The sequence below is a fragment of the Microtus ochrogaster genome, linkage group LG9, assembly GCF_000317375.1.
Source record: "Microtus ochrogaster isolate Prairie Vole_2 linkage group LG9, MicOch1.0, whole genome shotgun sequence".
Lineage (NCBI taxonomy): Eukaryota > Metazoa > Chordata > Mammalia > Rodentia > Cricetidae > Microtus > Microtus ochrogaster.
Window position 1 is genome coordinate 35,230,786 of NC_022034.1, and position 22,275 is coordinate 35,253,060.

Here is a 22,275-nt window from a genome sequence, read left to right on the forward strand (position 1 = left end):
GGGGGAAATTGGGCCACAAAGAAAAATAGGGAGTATGGTAGGTACACCAATCAATGGGTTCCAAAGTATAAGATGGATTATATTGTTTTTATTGAAAGTTACCTTAAACAGAATGGGTATATAGCTATAAAATGCTCTCAACATCTATTATTAACTTTGCTATAGGTTAGAGTTTGGTTTGCAAAGGCAAACTACAAGTAGTATTTTAAAAAGCAATTTCCAAAGTTTTTGTTTTATACTCACCCAGATTTTGAGTTATTACTTACTTCCTTACTACTTGTACCACTTGTACCCCATGTTTTGCCAGTCACACACTAGTTTGGGCTACTACAAACTGCTTTAGTGACCAGAGAGACCAGAATTCAGTTCCCAGCACCAGTCAAGTAGTTCACAACCACTTGTAACTGGATCCAAAGAATCCAGTGCCCTCCTCTAGCCTCAAGTCTGTCTGTCTCTTGTTGTCCGAGGTTTCTGTCCTGCCCAGTCCTTGTTCTGCCTGGTTCCCACAGTCGTTAAGTCCCAAAGAAATCGCAGAGGTCTACATTTACTATAAACTGATTGGCCCATTAGCTCAGGCTTCTTATTAACTCTTATACTGTATATTCGCCCATTATTCTTATCTATGTTAGCCACATGGCTCAGTACCTTATACAGTGAGGCAGTCACATCTTGCTTCTGTGGCTGGGCAAAGACTGCAGAGGAATGGGCTTCCTCTTCCCCAGAATTCTCCTGTTCTCACTGACCCGCCTATACTTCCTGCTTACTACTGGCCAATCAGCATTTATTTAGAATATGATTGACAGAATATTGACCATTCTCTCATACCATGTCTGTCTCTCCCCCACACACAGTTACCTGCCAAATACTGTAGAAACTCAGTGAAGAATTTTGAAACAAAATATACCAAAGTTTGGCAACTCCTATAATTGTCAAATATTCCCATGTTGATGGCATAGTTCCCAGAATACTAAGGAGTGGTAGGCCTTGTGGGCATGATAACTTGACAAAGTCTTAAGTTCTTACCTATATTCCTTTATAGTGATAGAAAATTCATGTAATTCACGGACAGAGGTATTTTATCAGTACAGTTATGTACTAGTTTGAGTTTCCGTCATTGATGTAGGAGCCCAACCCATCCTGGAATGGTATAAAAGCAGGTCGACCAAATCATAGAGAGCAAGCCAGTAAGTAAGCAGCATTTTTACTTACTCCTCATAGCCTCTGCATAGGTTCTTGCCCAAGCTGTTTATGGTCAAGGTTTTATCACAGTGACAGAAACCCTGAGACCAGTTATATTCACCATACTGACCACAACTTTTAAAACACATGGCTGGTGGAGGACATAAGAGGTGTGCATTTTCAGTTTTGAGAACTAAAATCCATTCTCCAGACTGATTTGGCTCACCTACTGAAGGTTCTTTAAGGGCAAGAACACCACTTTTTGAGACCCAACTTCAGGATTCATTTACAGACAAAAGAGGTAAAATTACTTTCAAAATAATTCATTTATCAGAGCAGAAAGTGGGCATTTTCTCTAGAGCCAAGTACTTTTCAAAAAGGAAAAAGGAAATCTTGAGTTCAAGCCACCTAATGTTTTAAGGAACCAATGCTAAGGAACTACCACCACATATTTTCTCTGAATTCATTTATTTAAGAGGCAGAACACAGCAGTTCAAAATTGTGAAACACAGTATTAACACAGAATAAGTTTGGGAAATTAACAGGAATTATATTCCATGTGCAGAATAAATATTTTTAAAGAAGCAAATGTAAGCTTTACTTGGTGCTAATTTACACATAAATAAGCATTTTTATCTAAATTAAATGGCATACTGATTTTCAAGTTGACTATTTTCTCAATTACATGGCAGTAAATACAAACATTTTAAACATGTTTAAATGTGTAGTGTAATATAATGTAAGTAGTCTATTCTACAAGTTCATTATACTCCTGGCCTTCCTGTTTGGATAAAAAGCATGCTGAAGAGCAGCAATACACATCACACAAATTATCTACCATTGATGATTTATGAAGTGAATTATGTATTTTAGATAAAAGTTTTTAGTATGTTGGCTAGTATTGGCAAACTTAGAATTTCTCAACTTTGCCACTAACCAGCTATTTGGCTGACTCAGCCTGTACTTCAGCTTCTCTCTAGAGGTGGACTAGTTCTTCAGTACCTAACGCAGAGCCTAGGGCCTCACGTCCTGTTAGAGCTTTCTCAGCTTTGATTTGCAAATGTTTAGTTTCAAAATTTTCAAACATGATTTTCCTTTTCAAAACCTTGTGTAAATGTTTCAGAACTGCTAACAACTCTATGAAATCCATAATTGTATATTTGTAAAGGCCACCCTTTCTTAAAGAGAAAGTCATGATCTTAGATCTCATGATCTAAGAGTATCCACTTTAAAGCCTGCTACCAGAGACTTTCTGTGAAGGCTCCTATCTGTTCCGTAGCCTCCCTCGGTATCCTAAACTCTTTCCACTGAATGTGAACATTCTGTACCTAGTAAGAGAACATCCTGACAAACCTGAAGTAATTTGCATTTTTTAGACAACTAGCTTTGACTTATTTACATAATTTCAGAACAGGTGTTTCCTTTGCAGTCTTCTGTAAGGCAACACACCAAGTATTTCAAAAGGCAGCCATTGTTATGTTTCTAAAACAGCATAAGCTCTAACAATTTTGAAAACAACTGTCAAGAATTCTTGTTTTTCACTTTTAATTTCATATGTACAGAGTAGATGATATGCCTATCAGTGTCTATCTTTCCTTATTCAAAATTCTCCCTTTGCAATCCGTATCATCCATATACTAAGCAAGAACATGGATAAAATGGCAGAGTAAATCTAATTCATGCAAGAGAAAAAGTTATACAACCAACACATACAACTTTACAAAAACTGGGAATACTGTTAATGTCAAATAAACAATGACCAAAGATGGGCTTTCATGCCAGAAGTCCCATTCAGTCAAAATCACGATTTGTAAGAACAAGTGGTGCCACCAGCGTCCAAACATACAACACGATGCCAATCCAGCTGGACGAAATTTTCACCCAGACTGCTGTCCACTGACTCTTCATCTCACGAGAAGGCTCATACCTAAAATTTGAAGAAATACAGAAGTGACTACTTTGGTGAATGGATTGTGTTACTAAGTCATCAAGCTACTAAGTCCCTTCACTCAGGCTTCCTTTGTATGGAGCTGCTCATCTTGCTGCCATGCCTTCCGTACTGATGCATCAGGAAGATTTTCTTTGAGCACAGCACAGAACTCTGACGTAGATTTTTCACACAGTTCTGAGGCACCATATATAATTTTACATGATATTAAATAGGAGCAGATGAGACCTGAGTAAATAACATGTGACCATTATATATAAAACTGGAAGGTTTATGAGCCTCCCTTCTCAGCTAATGCCACTTCAGATGGGGAAGGAAATATATCCTGAAGTTAGCTGATTTTTGCATACAAACGGAAATATACATCTCTTTTAACTAATTTTTTCAGCATTTACTATTATCTGACAGTTAAAGCTACTGATTACTGAGAGATACATCTTAACTAAGTAAGATGTAGTTTAAGAATTTGATAAAATACACTTTCATAATAAAAATGAGTAAGCACTAGCCTCAAAAACATCAGGTTAGAATATTTTTTTCGACCCTTTGCTGGTATGATAGTCTTTCATACTATTTAAAGACATGTGTTAAAAATTACTGAAAACAAACTTGTCCAACCATATAAGACAATATCAGGCTTGTGAGGAATCTTTTGGTAATCATTTTAGACAAAGTTTAAAAACTATAATTCGTTACTTTTATTATTTATGAAAGTATGAATTTTGAAGGGATAATAAACATAAGTTTAGAGAATACTAAAATCAATGATTTGCATTCACAATTTTTTAGCTGCTATCTTGTCTGTAATACTTTATTATATGTGTATGATTGTTTTGCCTCTGACTCTGCATATGATGCTCATGTCTACACAAGATTATCAGATCTGGAACTGGTGTTACAAAAATTTTGAGTACCATATGAGTGCTGAAAATTGAATCTGGGACCTCTGGAAAAGGAGCTCTTAATTAAAGTCATCTATCTCACCAGCCCAGTTTAATGATTTAGTTTTAAAAGAATTATTGTTTTTAAAACTGTATGCTATTACTATAGTATGTTAGCAATAAATTTACAGAATTAAAAATTTAAACAGTATATCAAATCAACTATTAACATGCATTTCTGTTAAAACATGGTTATATATAGTTTCCTATTTAACTCTCTTCAAAATTTGAACAACCCCATTTGTTTGTTAAGGAAGTAAAACTGGCATTTCTCATTCTCAGAATTAATTTTAACTAAATATTGAAATACATCAGAGGATTAAAAAGTACTTTGGCGCTTGAGAAATAAATGGCTTGCCTTGCAAAAACATAAAGACTGGATTCTGACTCCCAGAGCCCACATTTTTAATAAGCCAGATACAGAGGCACTCACTTATCATTCTAGCAGGGTAATGGTGGAAATAGATAATCACTAGAGTTTTCTGGCTAGCTAGCCTAGTCTATTTGGTGTTCCATATCACTGTTCTACAGTACCTGAGGAATATACGTGAGTTCCATCTCTGGCCTTCACATACCAGGTACATATGCACCTACTACACATAAACATCCACACATACATGCATACTCAAGTACTTACTGTCACATATTTTACAACAGAGTCATGAAAAAAACCACCAAAATTACCTGAAGTTAACATGAAATCTAAGTACCTGTACCAGTTGGTAAGGGTCATCATGATATAAAGTGAAGCCAGGAAAAGCATGAAGTGAAAGAAGGAGTAACTGTAAGTGACGCCATCCCTTTCGTTATCTACAGCTCGGTGAACATCATCGCCATCTTCTAAGGATCCATCACTTCTGGCATTCCCGTCTTCTATTAGTGTTGACTCATCACTTGTTAGAGTCAGTTTATTAACCTGACTATTGTTGGAGGTACGGATACTGCATGAAAAAGTCAGGGAAAGAAACAACTTTTAAAAATAGAGAATTCCTTAATCTACACAAATACACCACCTGAAAGTATAGTTTACAGACTTTCTTACCTTGAATAAAACACACACAGTAGGAAGAGAACCAGTCCTATAATCCCTTGGGGATGCCACCACTGAACGGACTGCCCATCCTTTGGGATAGGGTTTGTGGTATTGAAGCCAATGATGCTTAGTAGACTTGGATTGCAATTTGTTTCTATAAAGTACATTAAGGTCAAATTAAATGTTAGAGCAGGATTAAAAAAAAATCAGGACATATTTAACCCATGGAAACAAAAAGGGTTCATTAAAAAAGGCTCAAGCAAATTACATACTTAAGCATAATTTGTATGTATTAATAGTAAGAACCTTTTTTTTTTTTTTAAAAGAAGAACATGAAAGATTCTACCTTCTCTCTACTTCATGAAACTCTGTCCAGAACTGATCACATACTTGGACACAAAGCAAATCTCAACAGATAGAAGAAAACTAGTAACTCCTTGCAGCCTATTCACAACAGAAAATTTAAACTTAGAAACTCAAGGAAACTGAACAGTTTACTACCGACCTATAAAACTGGGTCAAAACAGAAATAAGTTAAAGACGACGATTAAATGAAAATAATACTTAGCATACCCAACCTTATGGGACACAGTGAAAGGCTGCTAAGAGAAAAGTTCACAGTATTGGATGCCTATATAAAAAACTGGAGTGATCTCATACTAGCATAGCAATTTAATACCACACCCAAGAGTAGACAGCAAGAAATAATCAAACTGAGGGCTGAAATGAAAAATGGCAAAGAGAATACAAAGAATCAATGAAACAAAAAGTTGATTCTTTTAGAAAATCAAAATAGACAAACCCTTATTCCAAACTAGCTAATAGACAAGAGAGAGAATATCCAAATTAACAAAAACAGAAATGAAAAGGGGGACATAACAAGAGACACTGATGAAATCTAGAGAATTATAATAATACTCTTTTTTTATTTTATATGAAATAAAATTAAATAAAAGCCTATATCACCAAATTGGATATTCTAAAAGAAATGGTTAATTTTCTCCATTTACCAAAATTAAACCCAAGATCAAATAAGCAAATCAAAGAAACCTTAAACCCCTAGGGAAATAAAAGCAGTCATTAAAATTCTAACAACCAAAAAATCCCAGGGCCATATATTTTTAGCACAGAACTGTACTAAACTTCCAAAGTAGAGTTAACATCAATACTCCTCAATATTCCAGAAAACAGAAACAAAAGGAACCTTCATTTTATGAGGCCACAGTTAACCTGATATCTAAACCACATAAAGACTCAACATAGAACTTTTAGAATTACAGACTATTTTCCCTTAATGATACAAAAATATTCAATAAAAGATTTGGAAACTGAATCCATGAACACATCAAAAATATCATCCAAAGTAGACTCATTCCAGAGATGCAGGGATGGTTCAATACATGAAAATCTGTAAGTATAATCCACCATATAAACAAACTAAAAAGAATCACATGATCATCTCATTAAATGCAGGAAAGGCATTTGAAAAAAAATCTAACACCATAAATAGATTAGGGATACAAGGAACATAACTAAACATAATAATGGCAATTTACACCAAGCTAATAGCCAACACAAATTAAATGGGGAGAAACTCAAAACAGTTCCACTAAAATCAGGAACAAGACAAGGCTGCCCACTCATTCCATATCTAGTCAATTTAGTACTTGAAGTTCTACCTAAAGCAATTAGACAACTGAAGGAAACCAAAGAGATACAATTTGGAATGGAAGAAACCTAAAGTATTATTTGCAGGTGATATGATAGTGTACATAAATGACCCTAGAAATTCTACCAGGGAACTCCTACGGCTGATAAACAGTTTCAACAAAGCAGCTGGATACAAAATTAAAAATGAATAAATAAATAAAAATCAGAACTCCTCCTATAGGCAACTGACAGACAAGGAAGGAAAACAGCACCACTCACAATAGCCTCAAATAATGTAAAATATCTTGAGGTAACTTTAACCAAGCAAGGAAAGGCTTATGTGACAAGAAATTCAAGTATTTGAAGAAAGAATTGAAGACGATATCAGAAGACAGAAAGATCTCTCATAGTAACAATGCCCATCTTACCGAAAGCCGTCTACAGATTTAGTGTAATCCCCATCAAAATTCCAACACAATTCTTTACAGACATTGACAGGACAATTCTCAGCCTAATAAGGAAAAACAAAACAAAACAAAAAAACCAGGATGGCTAAAATAACCCTGAACAATAATAAACTGCTGGGTTTTGATTTAAAAAACAACAACAAAAAAGCTACACTAGGAAAAAAAACACAACAAATGGTGCTGAACAAGCTAGATGCCCACATGTCAAAGAATGCAAATGAACCCATACTTATCCTTCACAAAACTCAAGTCCAACTGGATCAAAGACCTCAATATAAAACTAGTCAAGTGGACAAAGTGGGGGGCTACAAAATGAGGAAAGATTTTTACCAAATCCACATCCAATTGTGGACTAATAACCAGAGAACTTAAACTAGATAGCACAAAACCAAATGATAAAATGAAAAATGGACTACAGAACTAAACAATTCCCAGTAGAGGAATCTCAATGTTTGAGAAACACTTAAAGAACTAACTGTTCAACATCCTTGGCCAGAGAAATACAAATCCATCTTTTTTTTGTTTTTTTGTTTTTTTGTTTTTCAAGACAGGGTTTCTCTGTGGTTTTGGAGTCTGTCCTGGAACTAGCTCTTGTAGACCAGGCTGGTCTCGAACTCACAGAGATCCACCTGCCTCTGCCTCCCAAGTGCTGGGATTAAAGGCGTGCGCCACCACCGCGCGGCAATACAAATCCATCTTATACCTGTCAGATGGCTAAAATCAGTAACACAATTGACAGCTCATGCTGGTGAGGATGTGGAGCAAGAACACTCCTCCATTGCTGGTGGGAGTGCACACTTGTACAGCCACTATGGAAATCAGTATGGTGGTTTCTCAGAAAGTTGGGAACTGATCTACCTTAAGATTCAACTATACTACTCCATATACCCAAAGGACTCTCCTCCTAACAAGGACATCTGCTGAACCATGTTCACCGCAGCTTTATTCATAATATCCAGAAACTAGAAACAACCTAGATGTCACTCAGCAGAAGAATGGAGAAAGAAAATGGAGTATTACTCAGCTATTTAAAAAAATGGCAACATGAAATTTGCATGTAAATAGAACTAGAAAAAATTAAACCTGAGTACAGTAACTCAGAAAGATAAATATGGTATTTACTCACATATAAGTGGACATAAGTCATTAAGTAAATGATAACCAAGCTACAATCCATAAACCCAGAGAGGTTAGGTAAAGAGGAGGGGTGCGAAGGTAGTGGTGGTGCATGGTCTCTTTGGGAGGGGGAAACAGAATAGATTTTAGGGCAAACTGGGTGCAGGTCGGGATGGGAAAGAAGTAGATCTGGTAGAGGGGAAGGTGGGGTGGGTGGAGGTAGAGATGGCTAGAATTGGGAGGGTGCTTTAAGGGATGATGTGGAAACCTAATACATCCTGGCATATATGAAGGTGATCCTAATGAGGACTCCTAGTAAAGGGGGGCTATGAAGTCTCAACTGTCCATCTCTTGTTGCTAGGGGAGGCTTCCAGTGAGGGGACTGGGCTACATTCAATTGAACTGGCCAAGTGTTTCCCAGGGAAATCCCCAAACAACCCAGGCTGTTGCTAAGACAAAAGAGTTGCTCTCTGTAGACTGTTACCAGGGCCCCCATTGCTGAGGACAACATCCACACAACTCATGGAAAAAAGATTCTTATGTTCTAGTCTCTTTGGTGAAGGAAGGTACTCTGCAGGGTACCCAGCTTCCAAACCATTGACCTGCAATCTGTCCTGCCTGCAAAATATGCTAGGGCAATCGTGGCACGCAACCGGTGAGAGTTAGCCAACCAATCTGATTTGACCTAAGGCCTACCCCATGAGATGGAACTCATATCTGACACCACGACACTGCTTGAGTAACCTAGAACCACAGGTTAGGTAGTCCGAAGACTTAGGGTAAAACCACACAGACTGGTCTTTAAAAAAAAAAAATCTCTCCCTCCAGGCATGTGGAGAGTCTCAATGGAAGATCTCCATTAAATCCTTCCCCTCAGAGCTCAGGGAATCTGTAGAGTCAGATGTGGAAAGAGAAGGTGGAGGACACCAGGAGAACAAGGACCTCTGAATTAATCAAGGCACATAGAGCAAGCGCGGGGCCTACAGGGGGTCTGTACCAGGTCCTCTGCATATGTATTATAGCTACTGGCTTAATATTTTTATGGGACTTCTGACATGACAAGGAGTAGGTCTCTGACTCTTGTGCCTGCTCTTGGGATTCTTCTCCTCCTCTTGGGTTGCTGTGTCCAACTTTATATGATAATTTTTGCTTCATCTTTTATTTCATTTTATTATGTTTGATTATCTCTTAGAACCCTGTTCTTTTCTAATGAGAGACACAGAGTAGACCCAGAAGGGAGGAGAGATGGGGAGGAGCTGGGAAGAGTAGAGGTAAACTATAATCAGGATACATCGTATGAGAAAATAAATGAAAAAAATAGAATCCCACAGTGACCTTAACATGATACACTGGACGCCTTGGTGGGTTGCAGGAGTTAATCTTGGTAATCTGGTACCATAGGTCTGCAGGTCATGCTTGTTATTTATGCAGTAGAACAAAGGCTAAATCAGAAATTACTGTTGGTACCACTCAAAGTGCAACTCTTACTCTTCCCATAGACAGTGAACAAAGAGAATTTTTTCAATGAACTTTACATTTACTCTTGTAAGCTAGAAAGGAAGGATGCTGTGATGAAATACAACCCCTTAGGAAAACTGTGCCCTAAGCATTATTGCTTTCAACCAATCACCTTTGGCTACAGCCTTAAAGCATTGGGCTAATACTTGCGTCCACATTTATAATCTACTACCCTCATAAAATGCAAGGAAATAAAATCCATCTTGTAAAAAAAAAAGAAGAAAAGCAATGCAGATCTTTTAACCTACAACATGTTGCCCTTCCTATGGATTTCTTTGCCATCTTAAAAGGATAAGCATACATTTAAGTGCCCAATACATATTCAGTTTTAATTCCAAAAATCTAAATCTTCAATCTCCAATTTATTAAAGAAAACTACATAAGGCTAACATCTCAAAGAAATCATTAATGATATTTTAAAACTACTTATTTTGGGGTGGGGGAAGAGGATTCTCTATATACTAAGATCCCTGTCTCTGTAACAACTGAAAAGATATTTAATCAATTTGTAAACAGTGATGAGAGTCAGAGAAAATATTTTATATAAATATGATTTTATAGGAAAAAAATTCTAAAAAATGTAATTTCTCTGTTCTTTCAAGACATACAGAAGTTTATTTCCTATGGGACTTAGTGTGACTTGAGTACAGAAATTCATTACAAAGCCAGTTATCTATTTGCAAAATAATTACCAAAAAAAACCATGAAAAACTATAATTAAATTTACAACTGAAAAAGAACTTAAAGCCAGGAGTGGTTTATTCCCAGCATTTTGGAGGTTGAGGCATGAGGGCTGATGAGAGGGCATGGTCAGCATAAGCTACAAAGTGAAACTTTGTCTCAGACAAAACATAAAAAAAAATTGAAAATACTTTATTTCTTCTTACATATAACTATCTTAGATACTATAAAAATTAAGTATATATGTTTCCATGATTTCTTAGAACTATATCATTTTGTTAGTGAAGGAGAAAACTAAGTAAAAATAAAAACAGCAATACCTTAAAGATGAAGTAGTACTGTTTACATGCTCAGCTCTTCTACCAGCATAATTTAAGGAACTTTCCCCCTTAAAATGAACAGTTTGGAATAAAAAGTCAATTCTGCAAAACTCATTATAAGTAAATATACCTGGTTCATTGGTCATAGCAGACCATGTCAAATACATTGTGTAGACTGTAATTACTGAAGATTGTAACAAGCCAGATCTTGGTTGTGATTCCTACAAACAAAATATGAAGTAATGTAAATAAATATCTGACTTTCTGTTTTATGAAAATTTAGAAAGTTAAAGGCTTCATAGAAATGAGTGCATACCTGGATCTTGGGCAGTATAGACATCACAGAAGCACCAATGCAGAGGAGCATGTTGACGCTAATGAACGCCTTGTTTTCTGAACAACTGGCTGGGTGAGTGTAGTAGACAAAGAATAAGATGATGGCAACTAAAGACAGCAAATAATTCAGAGCTGTAGCTGATAACAGAGCTGCGAAAGAAAAAATTGAATTATTAGATTTTTTAATAAAAATATTATATAATCAGCATGGTACTTGTTTTAAAATAAATCCTTTATTTTATGTAACTAATCAATTAACTCAAGCTTGTTAATGTACCTATACTATATAGAAATCCCCTTAGGTATTAGGCATCTTTTATCCCTTTATAAAGTGTTCCAAATGTTTTGTTTGTTTCTGTTTATTGCTGCTGAAGAATTAACACAATTCTATGTTATTTCTAGTAGAATTCCCTTTCAAATTTTACTTTTAATGTACTGGGAAATCTGTGTGCAAAAATCTTTAATCAATAGACTCTGAATATCATGCTGTCTATTCAAGGGTCTTCCAGTTCCATTACTATTCAAGGGTAAATAAAGTGATAGTGCTAGTTAGTAATTTTCTACAAGTTGCTGATACAGTCACTCATAAACTTAAACTGAAAACCTCTTCACAGGAATAAAACACAAAATGCTAAGGGATTTCCCTGCAAACCATCTGTTCTCATCAATGTTCACTATACTGAGGATACTCCATGAAATAAAAGCTTACCTGCATACCAACACCTTGAGTTCCCTTCTTCCATTTTTTCAACCCATGATTCATTCCAAGAATGGGCAAAATCAATAAGCAAAACTAGTTGTATGAGGATAAAACAAAAGGCACCTGCCATGCCTACATAAAACCACACTGAAAGGAAAAATAGCATATTTTGAGCAAAGGAATGACTGCTTTAGTTTTTATTACTTTTCTTAATAATCTTGATACAAAATTTATGGAAACTGATTTTGCAACTTGGGAAAAAAAGAAAAACCAAACAGTAAAAGAATAAACAACTCCAGGTAGCAGTTACTATAGTTTCCTTTACAACAAACAAACAAAAATATCACAGAATTTTTTTTAAATCCTCACCGGTTGTAAAAGTGCCTTCTGGAATGAAGAAAGCTCCAACAATAATTGCGACTGCTGTAGCAAATTTAAAGAACCAAAATCTAAGACAGAAAGAAATGTAATTATAATAATAAGCACCCAATAAATAAACAGTAGATCTTTTCAGAACCACTTAAAGAAGAGTTACATTTTACATAATAGTAAATAGTCTAAAGCATATACTGAAAAGCAACAACAACAACAAACCCTGACCACGACATAGGCTACTGTAAAGATAGTCTTAAGAAAGATGTGCCAACAACTCATCTGAGAATACTGGTTTCATTCCAGAGGACTGAACTGGATAATATATCAGTATATAAAGTAAAATTTAATTTCACAAATTAGTAGCTTTAATAAATTATGACAAATGCCTACATCCAAAACAGTAATTTAAGACAGCCAGTAACTAAAATGGTAAAAGCCTGTTATAGAACATTTTTATTACGTAATATTACATTTTTAGTCCGTGTTTGGCATAGCATGTTGAAAAAGAAGCAATAAAGCATTCAAATAAACTACCTGATGAAATATTCAATATTAAAAGAGACTGATTAAATTAGCACTCCCCCAACCAGGTTGTGCAAAACAGTCATCTAGAAAATCAATGCTTGTTCAGAAATAAAGTTTCTTTCTATTTGGCTGCCTTCTAGATGTAGAAGTTCTATGTAATAGGGCCGGTTCACTAAAAGCTAAGAGGCAACAATATGTCTTCCTTTAGCCACATATATACATCCTCCTTTGAAATTAAAATACATCATCAGAGTTGATGCTGATAAATGACTCACCACCATTATTTAATATCCAAAGCAAGACTTTCTCTAGTAAAATCAACTGACGTTCTTAAAAGTTTTTTATGGTCAGATGATTCTGCTTTGAAATTTCTTTGGATAAATTCAAAATTACCAGGAGACAGGTTCTACAGACTTTTCTCTCATGTAATTCAAGGCTTACCCATTGTGGACCGCGGCTCTAGGATCACTGCTGCTTTTCACTTTGATCATTAGTAAAGAGAGGAGAAGATAGAACATGGCTAAGCCAAAGCACAAGCGATACACAGCTTTGTAGCCAACCAGAATATTACAAGGAACAACACCCTTCTCATTCTCACAGAAACCAGGAATCTAGGAAAACAAAATGGGTTTATGGTTAATACTTTTCATGAACTAAAACTTCCATGCAAACTGTAATCTACTTTACAAGCCATAAAAATATATATAATCAAAATAACCCTGCTGCATTTTAATGCAAGGAGGGGGAGTTAGGGCCAGGCATGGTGACACAAGCATTTAATTCCAGCACTGAGGGAGGCAGAAGTAGATAGAGCTTTAAGATTTCGAGGTCAGCCTAGTCTACACATAGGTCCAAGTCAGCTGTGGTTACATAGTTGATGTGGGACTACCCTCTGTATGCTGTGAATACCATTGATTAATAAAGAATCTGTGTTGGGCCTGGAAGGGAAGAACAGAGGTTGGGGGGGGAGAGGGCATGGCACAGATACCAAACTGAATGCTGTGAGAAAGAAGGTGGAGTCAGGAGACCATGTAGCTGCCAGCTGGAACCTTGCAGTCAGGCCACAAACCTCATGGTAAAATATAAAATAATGAAAATGGGTGAATTCTACATATAGGAGCTAGCTGGGAATACACTTAAGTGATTGGCCAAGCAGTGATTTAAATAATATAGTTTCTGTGTTATTATTTCAGTTCTGGGCACCTGGAAACAAACAAATGGCCTCCTACAACACATAGTGAGACTTTTTCTCACCAAAAAGAAAAAAAAGTTAAAACTTCCAAATGAGCAAATAATAAACAATAAACTAACAATGGATGCATTTGGGCTAAATGATTATTTTGAGCTGAAGATTTACTTTACTTCTTTAAATAAGTATCTGAATGTTACATGAAAACAAAAATGTACTTACTTGCATACTATAATTGTAAATTTTTAAGACTTGCATTCTACTGTGATGAACTGAATTATGTAAGTTAAGATAGGTGGGAAGAAATGAACAAAAGCTTAAAGAATTGCATAAAATAGTCACTTCTGAGACTGTAGAGAATAAAAAATAGCTTTTTAAAGCTAATGCTACTTAAATCCATTTTTAGAATAAGGCCTTTAAGTTCTATTTCTCATTATGAGTACATTATTAATTTAACTTGAGCTGACAATATATTCATATTTTAATTTAGAATCTTGAGAAATAGCAGCGACCATATCAGAAAGGAACTGAGCAGGGGTGGAGAGGCGCAGTACCAGAGTCCTTCCCATGCAACATGGGTTTCCACCAACACATACTCACAGATACAAAGTCACAGTGAAATCTATACGCAAAAAAGGGAGCTTTTGTAACTTAAGTGTCAGTATTATTTGAAATGACACATATCATATGTATAAGAATAAACTATTCTTCTCATACCTAGTCCCAGTATTATAAGAATATTAAATTTTAGGTATTAGCTTTTTACCACTCATATCCAATAGCTGTTGGAAGTCCTTAATTTTCAGTATACTAAAAGTCCTTCCAACAATTCTGTCTAAATCCTGTATGCTGGTGGTTTTTCTCACTGCTTCTTCCAGTGCTAGGCTTCCTCTCTGTCAACTCCGTTAAGAACTACTGAGGAAGTTCTAGCATCACTAATCCTGTGTGGGTTTCTAGAGCATATGCTGCCTGGATTTCAATTTCCAGCTCGCAAAACGGGTACTAACTCTGATCTGAATTAATGTTTTCTATTTCTTCATAGATGTACAGTGTTTAGCCTCCATACCATCTGCCCCAAATTCACATATTTAAAATTAATTTATTTATGTATGTGCACACACCATAGTACATTTATAGAGACCAGAGGAAACTCAAGGGAGTTAGCTGGTTTTCTCGTTCCATCATGTGGATGGAAAGAGCTCACTGAGTTTGGTGCATTTAGCCATGTGACTAAGCCATCTAATATTGGCCTCAATATTCTATCTTGTAACTCTAATCCTTAATAGAACAAGATTAAGAAGGGGAAAATAATTAGATTAACATTGTGCCTTTATATAAAAAGCATGACACAGTCTGCTACTTCTCTCCTTATGACATGAAATGCAAGACAGTCAACTGCAAACAAAAGACCTTTACTGGAACTAAACCTTTTTGGCACCCTTATTTCAAATATCCCTCATCCAAGCAAATAAGAAATTTCTGTTAAACCACATTTTCATAATATTACTATTTTAGCAGCCTGAACCACATACACACAAGTATGCGATACAGTAACTTTAAGTCATCATGTTATAAACTATATATTCCCTCTGCTTCTATAAGAAGAAAAAATTGAAAATGACTTTATTTTCATTTCTTTAAGATTTATTTTTGACTATGTGTCTATGTGTGCATATGTGAACATGACTAAAGACACCTACAGAGGTCAGAAGAGAGCTATCAGGTTTCTGGGAGCTCGAGTTTGGGCAGTCATGAGCCACCCAACAGTGGATGTCAGGAAGCAACCTGTAGTCCTCTGGAGGAGCAGCAAGCACTGAGCTGCCTCTCCAGCCCTTGTTTCTAGGTTAGAAAATTACTTCCCCTAGTTTATAAGAACCAGAATCTGGTTACTATATTCTAGTACTACCAATATCTGAATGCCAGCCAGACTCAATCACTACAACTTCAACAATATCTGAGGCCTTGTTCGCTCACTGATTCTATCAAGCCTCTAGATCTAAGCACTTGGCTTCTATCTTTACAAAGTTAATCTTTAGACATAATTATCTCAAAACCTTTCCTAGTCATTGTTGCTTCCTCATTTTCAGGCATTGCACTTAAGTTTTACTTATTTTTAAAATGTTCCCTTTTCAGGAACAAAAAGAAAACACACATACACAATCCCCTTTCCAATTACAGTGACATCACCAAAGTCGTTTCCTGATTTCATTGATATATTAGTTATACACATGGTTTTCAACATGACATTTCATACACACATATAATGTACTTTGATCATATCACCCCATTCCCCACCACACTCCTTCCCACTCCTGCTGATCCCTGCTATCTTCCTATTTGTCCTCCTCCTACTTCCATATCGTTTGCTTTTTCTTTGACCCAACGAGTTTTACTAGAGTTGTTTCCAGAAGCGGTAAAGAGTTCTCTATAGGACCACGAACATCTTAACTCTGGCTACACCACTGAATAAAATGTCTTTCACTCTCTCAACAACTACTAACTGCACACAGATTTCACAAAGAGGCAGAATCTTGTGAGTTCCTCCCCTCTCCATTACTGAATGTTAGTGGGTTCAAAACAACCAGATCCTGTGAGTTTGTAAGTAAACAGTTATGTTATGCCTGAAAGTGGGGATTTAATACCACTGTTCATTTTCCTCTGGCTCTTACATTCTTTCCGTCCCCACTTGAGCAATGTTCACTGAGCCTTGGAAGCAGTGACACAGATAACCTGTTTATGGCTGAGCTTTTAACCTTCAGTTATTTTCAACAGCAACTAGTTTATGGGCCTCTGCAAGTACTGCAGACAGTCTGCAGGTGTAAAAACAAGCTTCTCTGATCAAAGCTGACAATACCACTCATCTATAGGCTTGAAGAACAGCTACTTAGAAGGAAATCTGGTGGGTAGTCCATTTAGTAAAGCAGTAACAGTGACACCCCCACTAGGCCTAATAGTCTCTAGTCACAGGCTTTCAATGAGGTTTACAGTAAAAGAATTTACAATATCAGATATAAATTCCTTCCAAGGGAGTGGACCTCAAATCTAATCACAAAGTAACTGGTCATCTCTAACAGGCTTGCCACTGGACCAAGTAAGACTGCTGATGGCAATTCTTCCCCAAGAGCCTGAATAACACCTTCTGGTATGATGAGAGTTATTCAGAAGGAAGGAAGCATCCAGACCACTTCCAACCTGATTTCTTTATGTCCTAAGACTATAGCACGTGATGTCTTCAGTATTGGAATCTACTGTTTAGTTTTGGTGGGAAACCAACAACCATAGAAATTACCAAAGAATATTTTTTGTGCTGCCATCATAGAACTGAACAAGCTACCTCATACTTAACAGAATATAATCTACTAAAACTAGGATTATATATTACTGTATTTTTATATTATTTTAGTATCCAAAAGTTATTTTTGTATATTCTACAGTTTTAGTTCATCAACAATAAAACAAAAGACTGACCTTGTTCAGTTGTTCTTCCATTCCTGGTATTAACATTACACAAGCTACACAAACTCCCACAAGCAAGAAAAGTGCATAGATCAATCTAGTCACAGTGGAGTTGTTTCCACTAGGGCAGCATCGGCACAGCAGGCATGGGGCACTGCCACACAAACATGGTATCTGGGAAAAAATATTAATGATCAGCAGAGTTTCAAATGGTTCAATAAAAATGTACACTCTATTTGTTGAAAGGGGAGATAAACAGTGACATAAATTTAAAAAAGACTAAATGTATCTGATTCACAAACATTATATACATGCTCTAAAACCTAAAGGCAAAAACGGAGCAAGGTCAAACAATAAAAATGTCCTCTATACCTAGTAAATTTATTCAAAACCAAGAAAAATAATCAACAATAACCAAGAAATGGAATATTCATCAACAGCACAGCTACTAAGCTCACCTCCAGCCCCTGCCTCCCAGATAAGAGTACAGTCATAAAATTCTGGGAATTCTCAACACAAGAAGACAGGGAACAGTGCAGGGTGGAGGAATACCACCCACCACAACACTATGGTAAATCAGTGATTGAATGTGTGTGCGCGCGCGTGTGAGCGACCGATCGAGGGAACACAAGCTCAAATATGAAATGATCAAACATAAAGAGATGGAGATGCTTAAAAAGGATCAGTGCACATGACACCATTTTAAGCAGTTAATGTGAGTGAAATTAGAGTCCCTAAAGGACAGAAGAAAAAGGAGGAATCCTGCAGAAATAATTACCAAATTTCTATCAATTCAATAAAAACTACACATTCACATATCCAAATTGAATAAAATCTCAGTAAAATAAATATGATAAAAATTATACTAAGTAACACTATAACATTGCTTAAAAGCAGTAATAACCAGAAAAATCTTAAAAGCATACAAAAATAATATAAGTAAATAAGGGCATATTATATAGAGGAACAAAGACAAAAAATATTGATGGTAAGAAATACTTCCAGACAAAAGTCAGTACTACGAGAGAGAGAGAAAAAAAAAACTTTAATTTTGTAGTGAATCAAAATAGTGTTCAAAAGTTAAGGCAAAAGAGGGACATTTTTAGGAGCAAAACCAGCAAAGAAATAAAATCTAAAAGATGCAAACTATCAGAGATATTGAATATATATTCTTACTTAAAACATGAACAAGAACTATAGTACTAAATTCAAAGATACTATAAGAAAACAACAGATTAATATCAACCTGAACATGAACATGAAAATTCTTAACTAAATTTTAGCACATCAAGCAGAAATATAAAGGAATAGAATATTGTGACCAAGACAAGTTTTAGTCTGGGGCAAAAAAAATGCCTCAACTTTTAAAAACAACCAATTTAATACACAGTATTCACAAACGAAGGAAAAAGCTCCACTTGGTCATCTCAGTAAGTGAAGAGAAGCTACTGGATGAAATATAGAACCCTCAGCCGTAGACTTGAAATAAAGTATCCTTGGATTGAAAAAAGGAATTAATAAAATACCTATCCTTCTCATCTACATTTAATCAAATGCATTTTTCCCCTACCATCTAAAACAAGGCAAACAAGGGGCTTTACATTTATTTACAATGAGGATCTTAGCCAACACAGGAGACAGGCACAAAAGATGTAAAACGCAGAATGAAAGACAAAACTGAAGAGAATAAAGCAAGGCTCTTGGTAGATAACTGAGTAGAGCTGACAATATATTAACTACATAAAATCACACTTTAAATGTAGAATGTGGCACTTCACTACACTTGGCTCCCCAAATCTAGGTATTCTATGCAGACAGGAAGCTACAAGTTTTCTCTAGGTGCACCAACAGCCTTAGATGAGCTTTCTGCTGGAAACAGCCAAATTAGATCATTTCCTCATAAAGTCAAAGCTGACAAGTCCCACCAAACTGTTCTGTGTCCCATAGCAACTATGAATAATCCCCCCCCAAAAAGGTCATTGCATACAAAATAAAAATGGAGCAGAGGTTGGCACAAAGTCAGTATCTGGTAATTCCTACTTCTTTCTTAATTATTTAACCACATTAACTATTTTGGGTAGAGAACTGATTGTAATTGTTTACAAGGTCTAGTAATTAAAAACAAAACAATTCTATTCAAAACACCAATGCTGACCTCAGGTTAGAGAAAGGTATATTAATTAGTGGCTGCTGGTACATGTAGATTTAGGAATGGATAAAAGGGCCAGAGATCCTTACATGTAACTTTCTTTCATACTTCTTTTTGTTCAGTAACAATGTTCTATAATTCTTTTATGAACAAGGTGGGAGAAATTATTAAATTTGACTAAGTCTGCAAAAACCTGTTCACGAAGCATGTCTTTCAATTATGGGTTACTTGACATAATGATTCAATATAGGAATATCTGAATAAGCATTTGCTTTATCAAAGCTTTGAAGTAAATGAGCATATTAACTTGAGGATGTGAAAAAGATGGATTTGTATGTCACAGGACAAATTCTACTTACAGATGTGCACTGAAATGCCATAATTAAAATAGAGAAAAGAACATGGAACAAAAGGGACGATCCAAATGACACACCATGAATCCTCAGATCAGTCATCAGGAAGTAGGATCGCATGGCACCCTAGCTTCTGTCAGCTTTAACCCTGCATGTTATTGCTACCTTTTCAGGGTGCTAATCTAATGATGATGACAAGGCAGTGTCAGTTCCACCAAAGGCATTCTTTTAGTGAACAAAACAGGCAGTCACAGTGGTAAAAGTAGCAATGGAACTTATCCCATGTTAATCTCCAGAGCCATTTTGACTTAAAATACATAAAATATACATACAAAAAAATTCCTTAAAATGTAAAAAAAAAAAAGTCAATAAAACACTGACCTTGATACCAAAAACAGGTACTCAAAATTGAATTAGAAAATAATAAAACGGGGACTTCATATCCCTCTATCTCTATGACCTCAATAGAACTATTTTATGCCATTATCACAACCAAACCGATTCTAGTAAATTAAATAACAAATCAAAAAAGAAAAAGTTTTATAATAACTATTCCTAATTGTTATGTGCATGCATGCGTGTCTGCGTGGTGGTCTGTTCCCAAGGGATACAAGGTCAGAGCAGAAGAGGGAACCAGATTCCCTGGAGCTGGAGTTACAGGCCGTTGAGAACTGCCAAGTGTGGGTGCTGAGAACCAAACAAACTCCATTATCTAGCAGAAGCATCACGCACTAGCCAGCTGACTTGTCTTTCCAGGCCCTTATTTATTAATCTTTATTGGACCAAATTTTGCCTTCTGCATAAAAGGTTCAACAAATTTCATTAGACTCTCTTAACTTCTGCAGTCAAATTTCCAAAGCCAACTGCAAACAGAAATACAAGAGAATAGCTTGTTGGAATAAGAAGTTACACATGGTACTTGATAAAAATTAAGCATTTATAATTCAAGCTATATCAAAGCATGTTTTAAGAGACAAAACATATAATTTAGTCAGTATGTTGGTTAATGTACATGCAATGGAATCATTTGGTTAGCCAGAAAATTGTTATGGATTAAACTAAGAAATCACAGATTGAAGAGTAAAATTTTAATCCAAATGCCCCACCCAAAGCAATGAAGCTCTTTATTTTAACCTGCATAGCTAATGTTTTGGCTATTGAGGAATGGGGTTGTCTGTGCTACCTGGGTTACGAAATCTTGCCACTACACTAAAGACGCTTTTATTGTTTAACGAAAACGCAACATACCCTTCCCTTTAAAGCATCGAGTTTCTGACTGCATGCCCATGGTTGACGACAAAGAATATTTAGTACCAAAGAACAGGTCAGCTTTTCTAGAAATACCAATTTGGAAGTATGAACAGTCAAGCCACTAAAGCTGAAGAAGGCACTGAGGGAGTTTAGACTATTTTATTTCAAAAACGACATTGCTACATCGGCACTGCTGTCAAGCTGTGCCAAATAACGGGTCCGATTCCCTGGAGGCTGCGCGTCAGAACAAAGAGGCCTCCGGGAATGACAGTGCCGCAGTGCGAGGTCGCCGGGCACGAAGGGACTGAAAGGGACGCGGCGCCCAACCGAAAAAAGGAGCTGGAAGAGCGACAGCGGAGGCTGACTCCAGAGGGAACTCCCACAGGGCGCTCCCTGCTCGGGCGGCTCCCCTGCCCGCCCGGCCTCGCCCTCACTAGGCTCGGGCCCCGCTCAGACCGGAGGAAGGCGGAAAAGCCGGTCTGCACCGATCCGCACCGGCCCGCCCGCACCAGGCCGCCTTACCCAGCTCGCCACGGAGCACAGCCCCAGCACGCTCCCCATCGCCTCCGCGTCGCTGGCCCAGCGTCTGCCGACAAGATGGAGACAGCGTCTTCCCCTGCTTTTCTGTGCTTATTTACTGTCTGGCAGGCACTTCCGGCGCAGAATGCACCCGCCCCTCGGCCTTGCGTCACTTCCTCGCAGACGAGGGCGGAGTGAGGGCGGCGACGCGTCCTTGGTGCGCCTGCGCCAGGCTAGCAGGTCGGGCTGGCTCTCCAGCAGTGCGACCTGGCAGCACTCCTGGGAATCGGTTTCTGGCTTTGTCGAGCCGGCCTGCTTAGCCGAGTAGACTAAGGGAAGACAATTGCTTATCTTCTGTTTGTTCTGGACGTTAGCAGAGCTCAGAACTGTTCTCTTTCTGCTTTTTCAGAGCTCGGTTCCCCTTGGGATTTAGCCGTTTCATTTTCACTAAAGTCCCTTTCAGCTAGTTTTGTGTTCCCCTTTAAATTTCTATTTACATACGCAGTTTATGTATGTACGTATCCGTTCCCTGCCCCACCAAGTATGACGCTTTCTCTTAGATCTTCTGC

The 22,275-nt window shown here is 36.9% G+C and overlaps 1 protein-coding gene across 1 annotated transcript; it reads right to left on the reverse strand.

Moving 5' to 3' along the window:
* Positions 1-1,628: 1,628 nt before the first annotated feature.
* On the reverse strand, positions 1,629-21,849 carry Serinc1 (serine incorporator 1). Its single transcript, XM_005363640.2, has 10 exons — positions 21,710-21,849; positions 17,447-17,608; positions 13,231-13,400; positions 12,259-12,338; positions 11,899-12,036; positions 11,170-11,339; positions 10,984-11,074; positions 5,111-5,255; positions 4,779-5,009; positions 1,629-3,106 (listed from the first exon to the last, which is right to left on the reverse strand). The coding sequence occupies exons 1-10, from the start codon at positions 21,746-21,748 to the stop codon at positions 2,971-2,973; spliced, it is 1,362 nt and encodes a 453-aa protein (XP_005363697.1). The 5' UTR covers positions 21,749-21,849; the 3' UTR covers positions 1,629-2,970.
* Positions 21,850-22,275: the final 426 nt, after the last annotated feature.

Excerpts from the sequence above, each read along its gene's own strand:
- Serinc1 (XM_005363640.2), bottom strand. The coding sequence starts at position 21,748 with ATGGGGAGCGTGCTGGGGCTGTGCTCCGTGGCGAGCTGG. Across the intron at positions 17,609-21,709 it reads TGTGCTCCGTGGCGAGCTGG|ATACCATGTTTGTGTGGCAG; the intron begins GTAAGGCGGCCT and ends ATTTTTTCCCAG. Across the intron at positions 11,075-11,169 it reads CTATACTGCCCAAGATCCAG|GAATCACAACCAAGATCTGG; the intron begins GTATGCACTCAT and ends TTTTGTTTGTAG.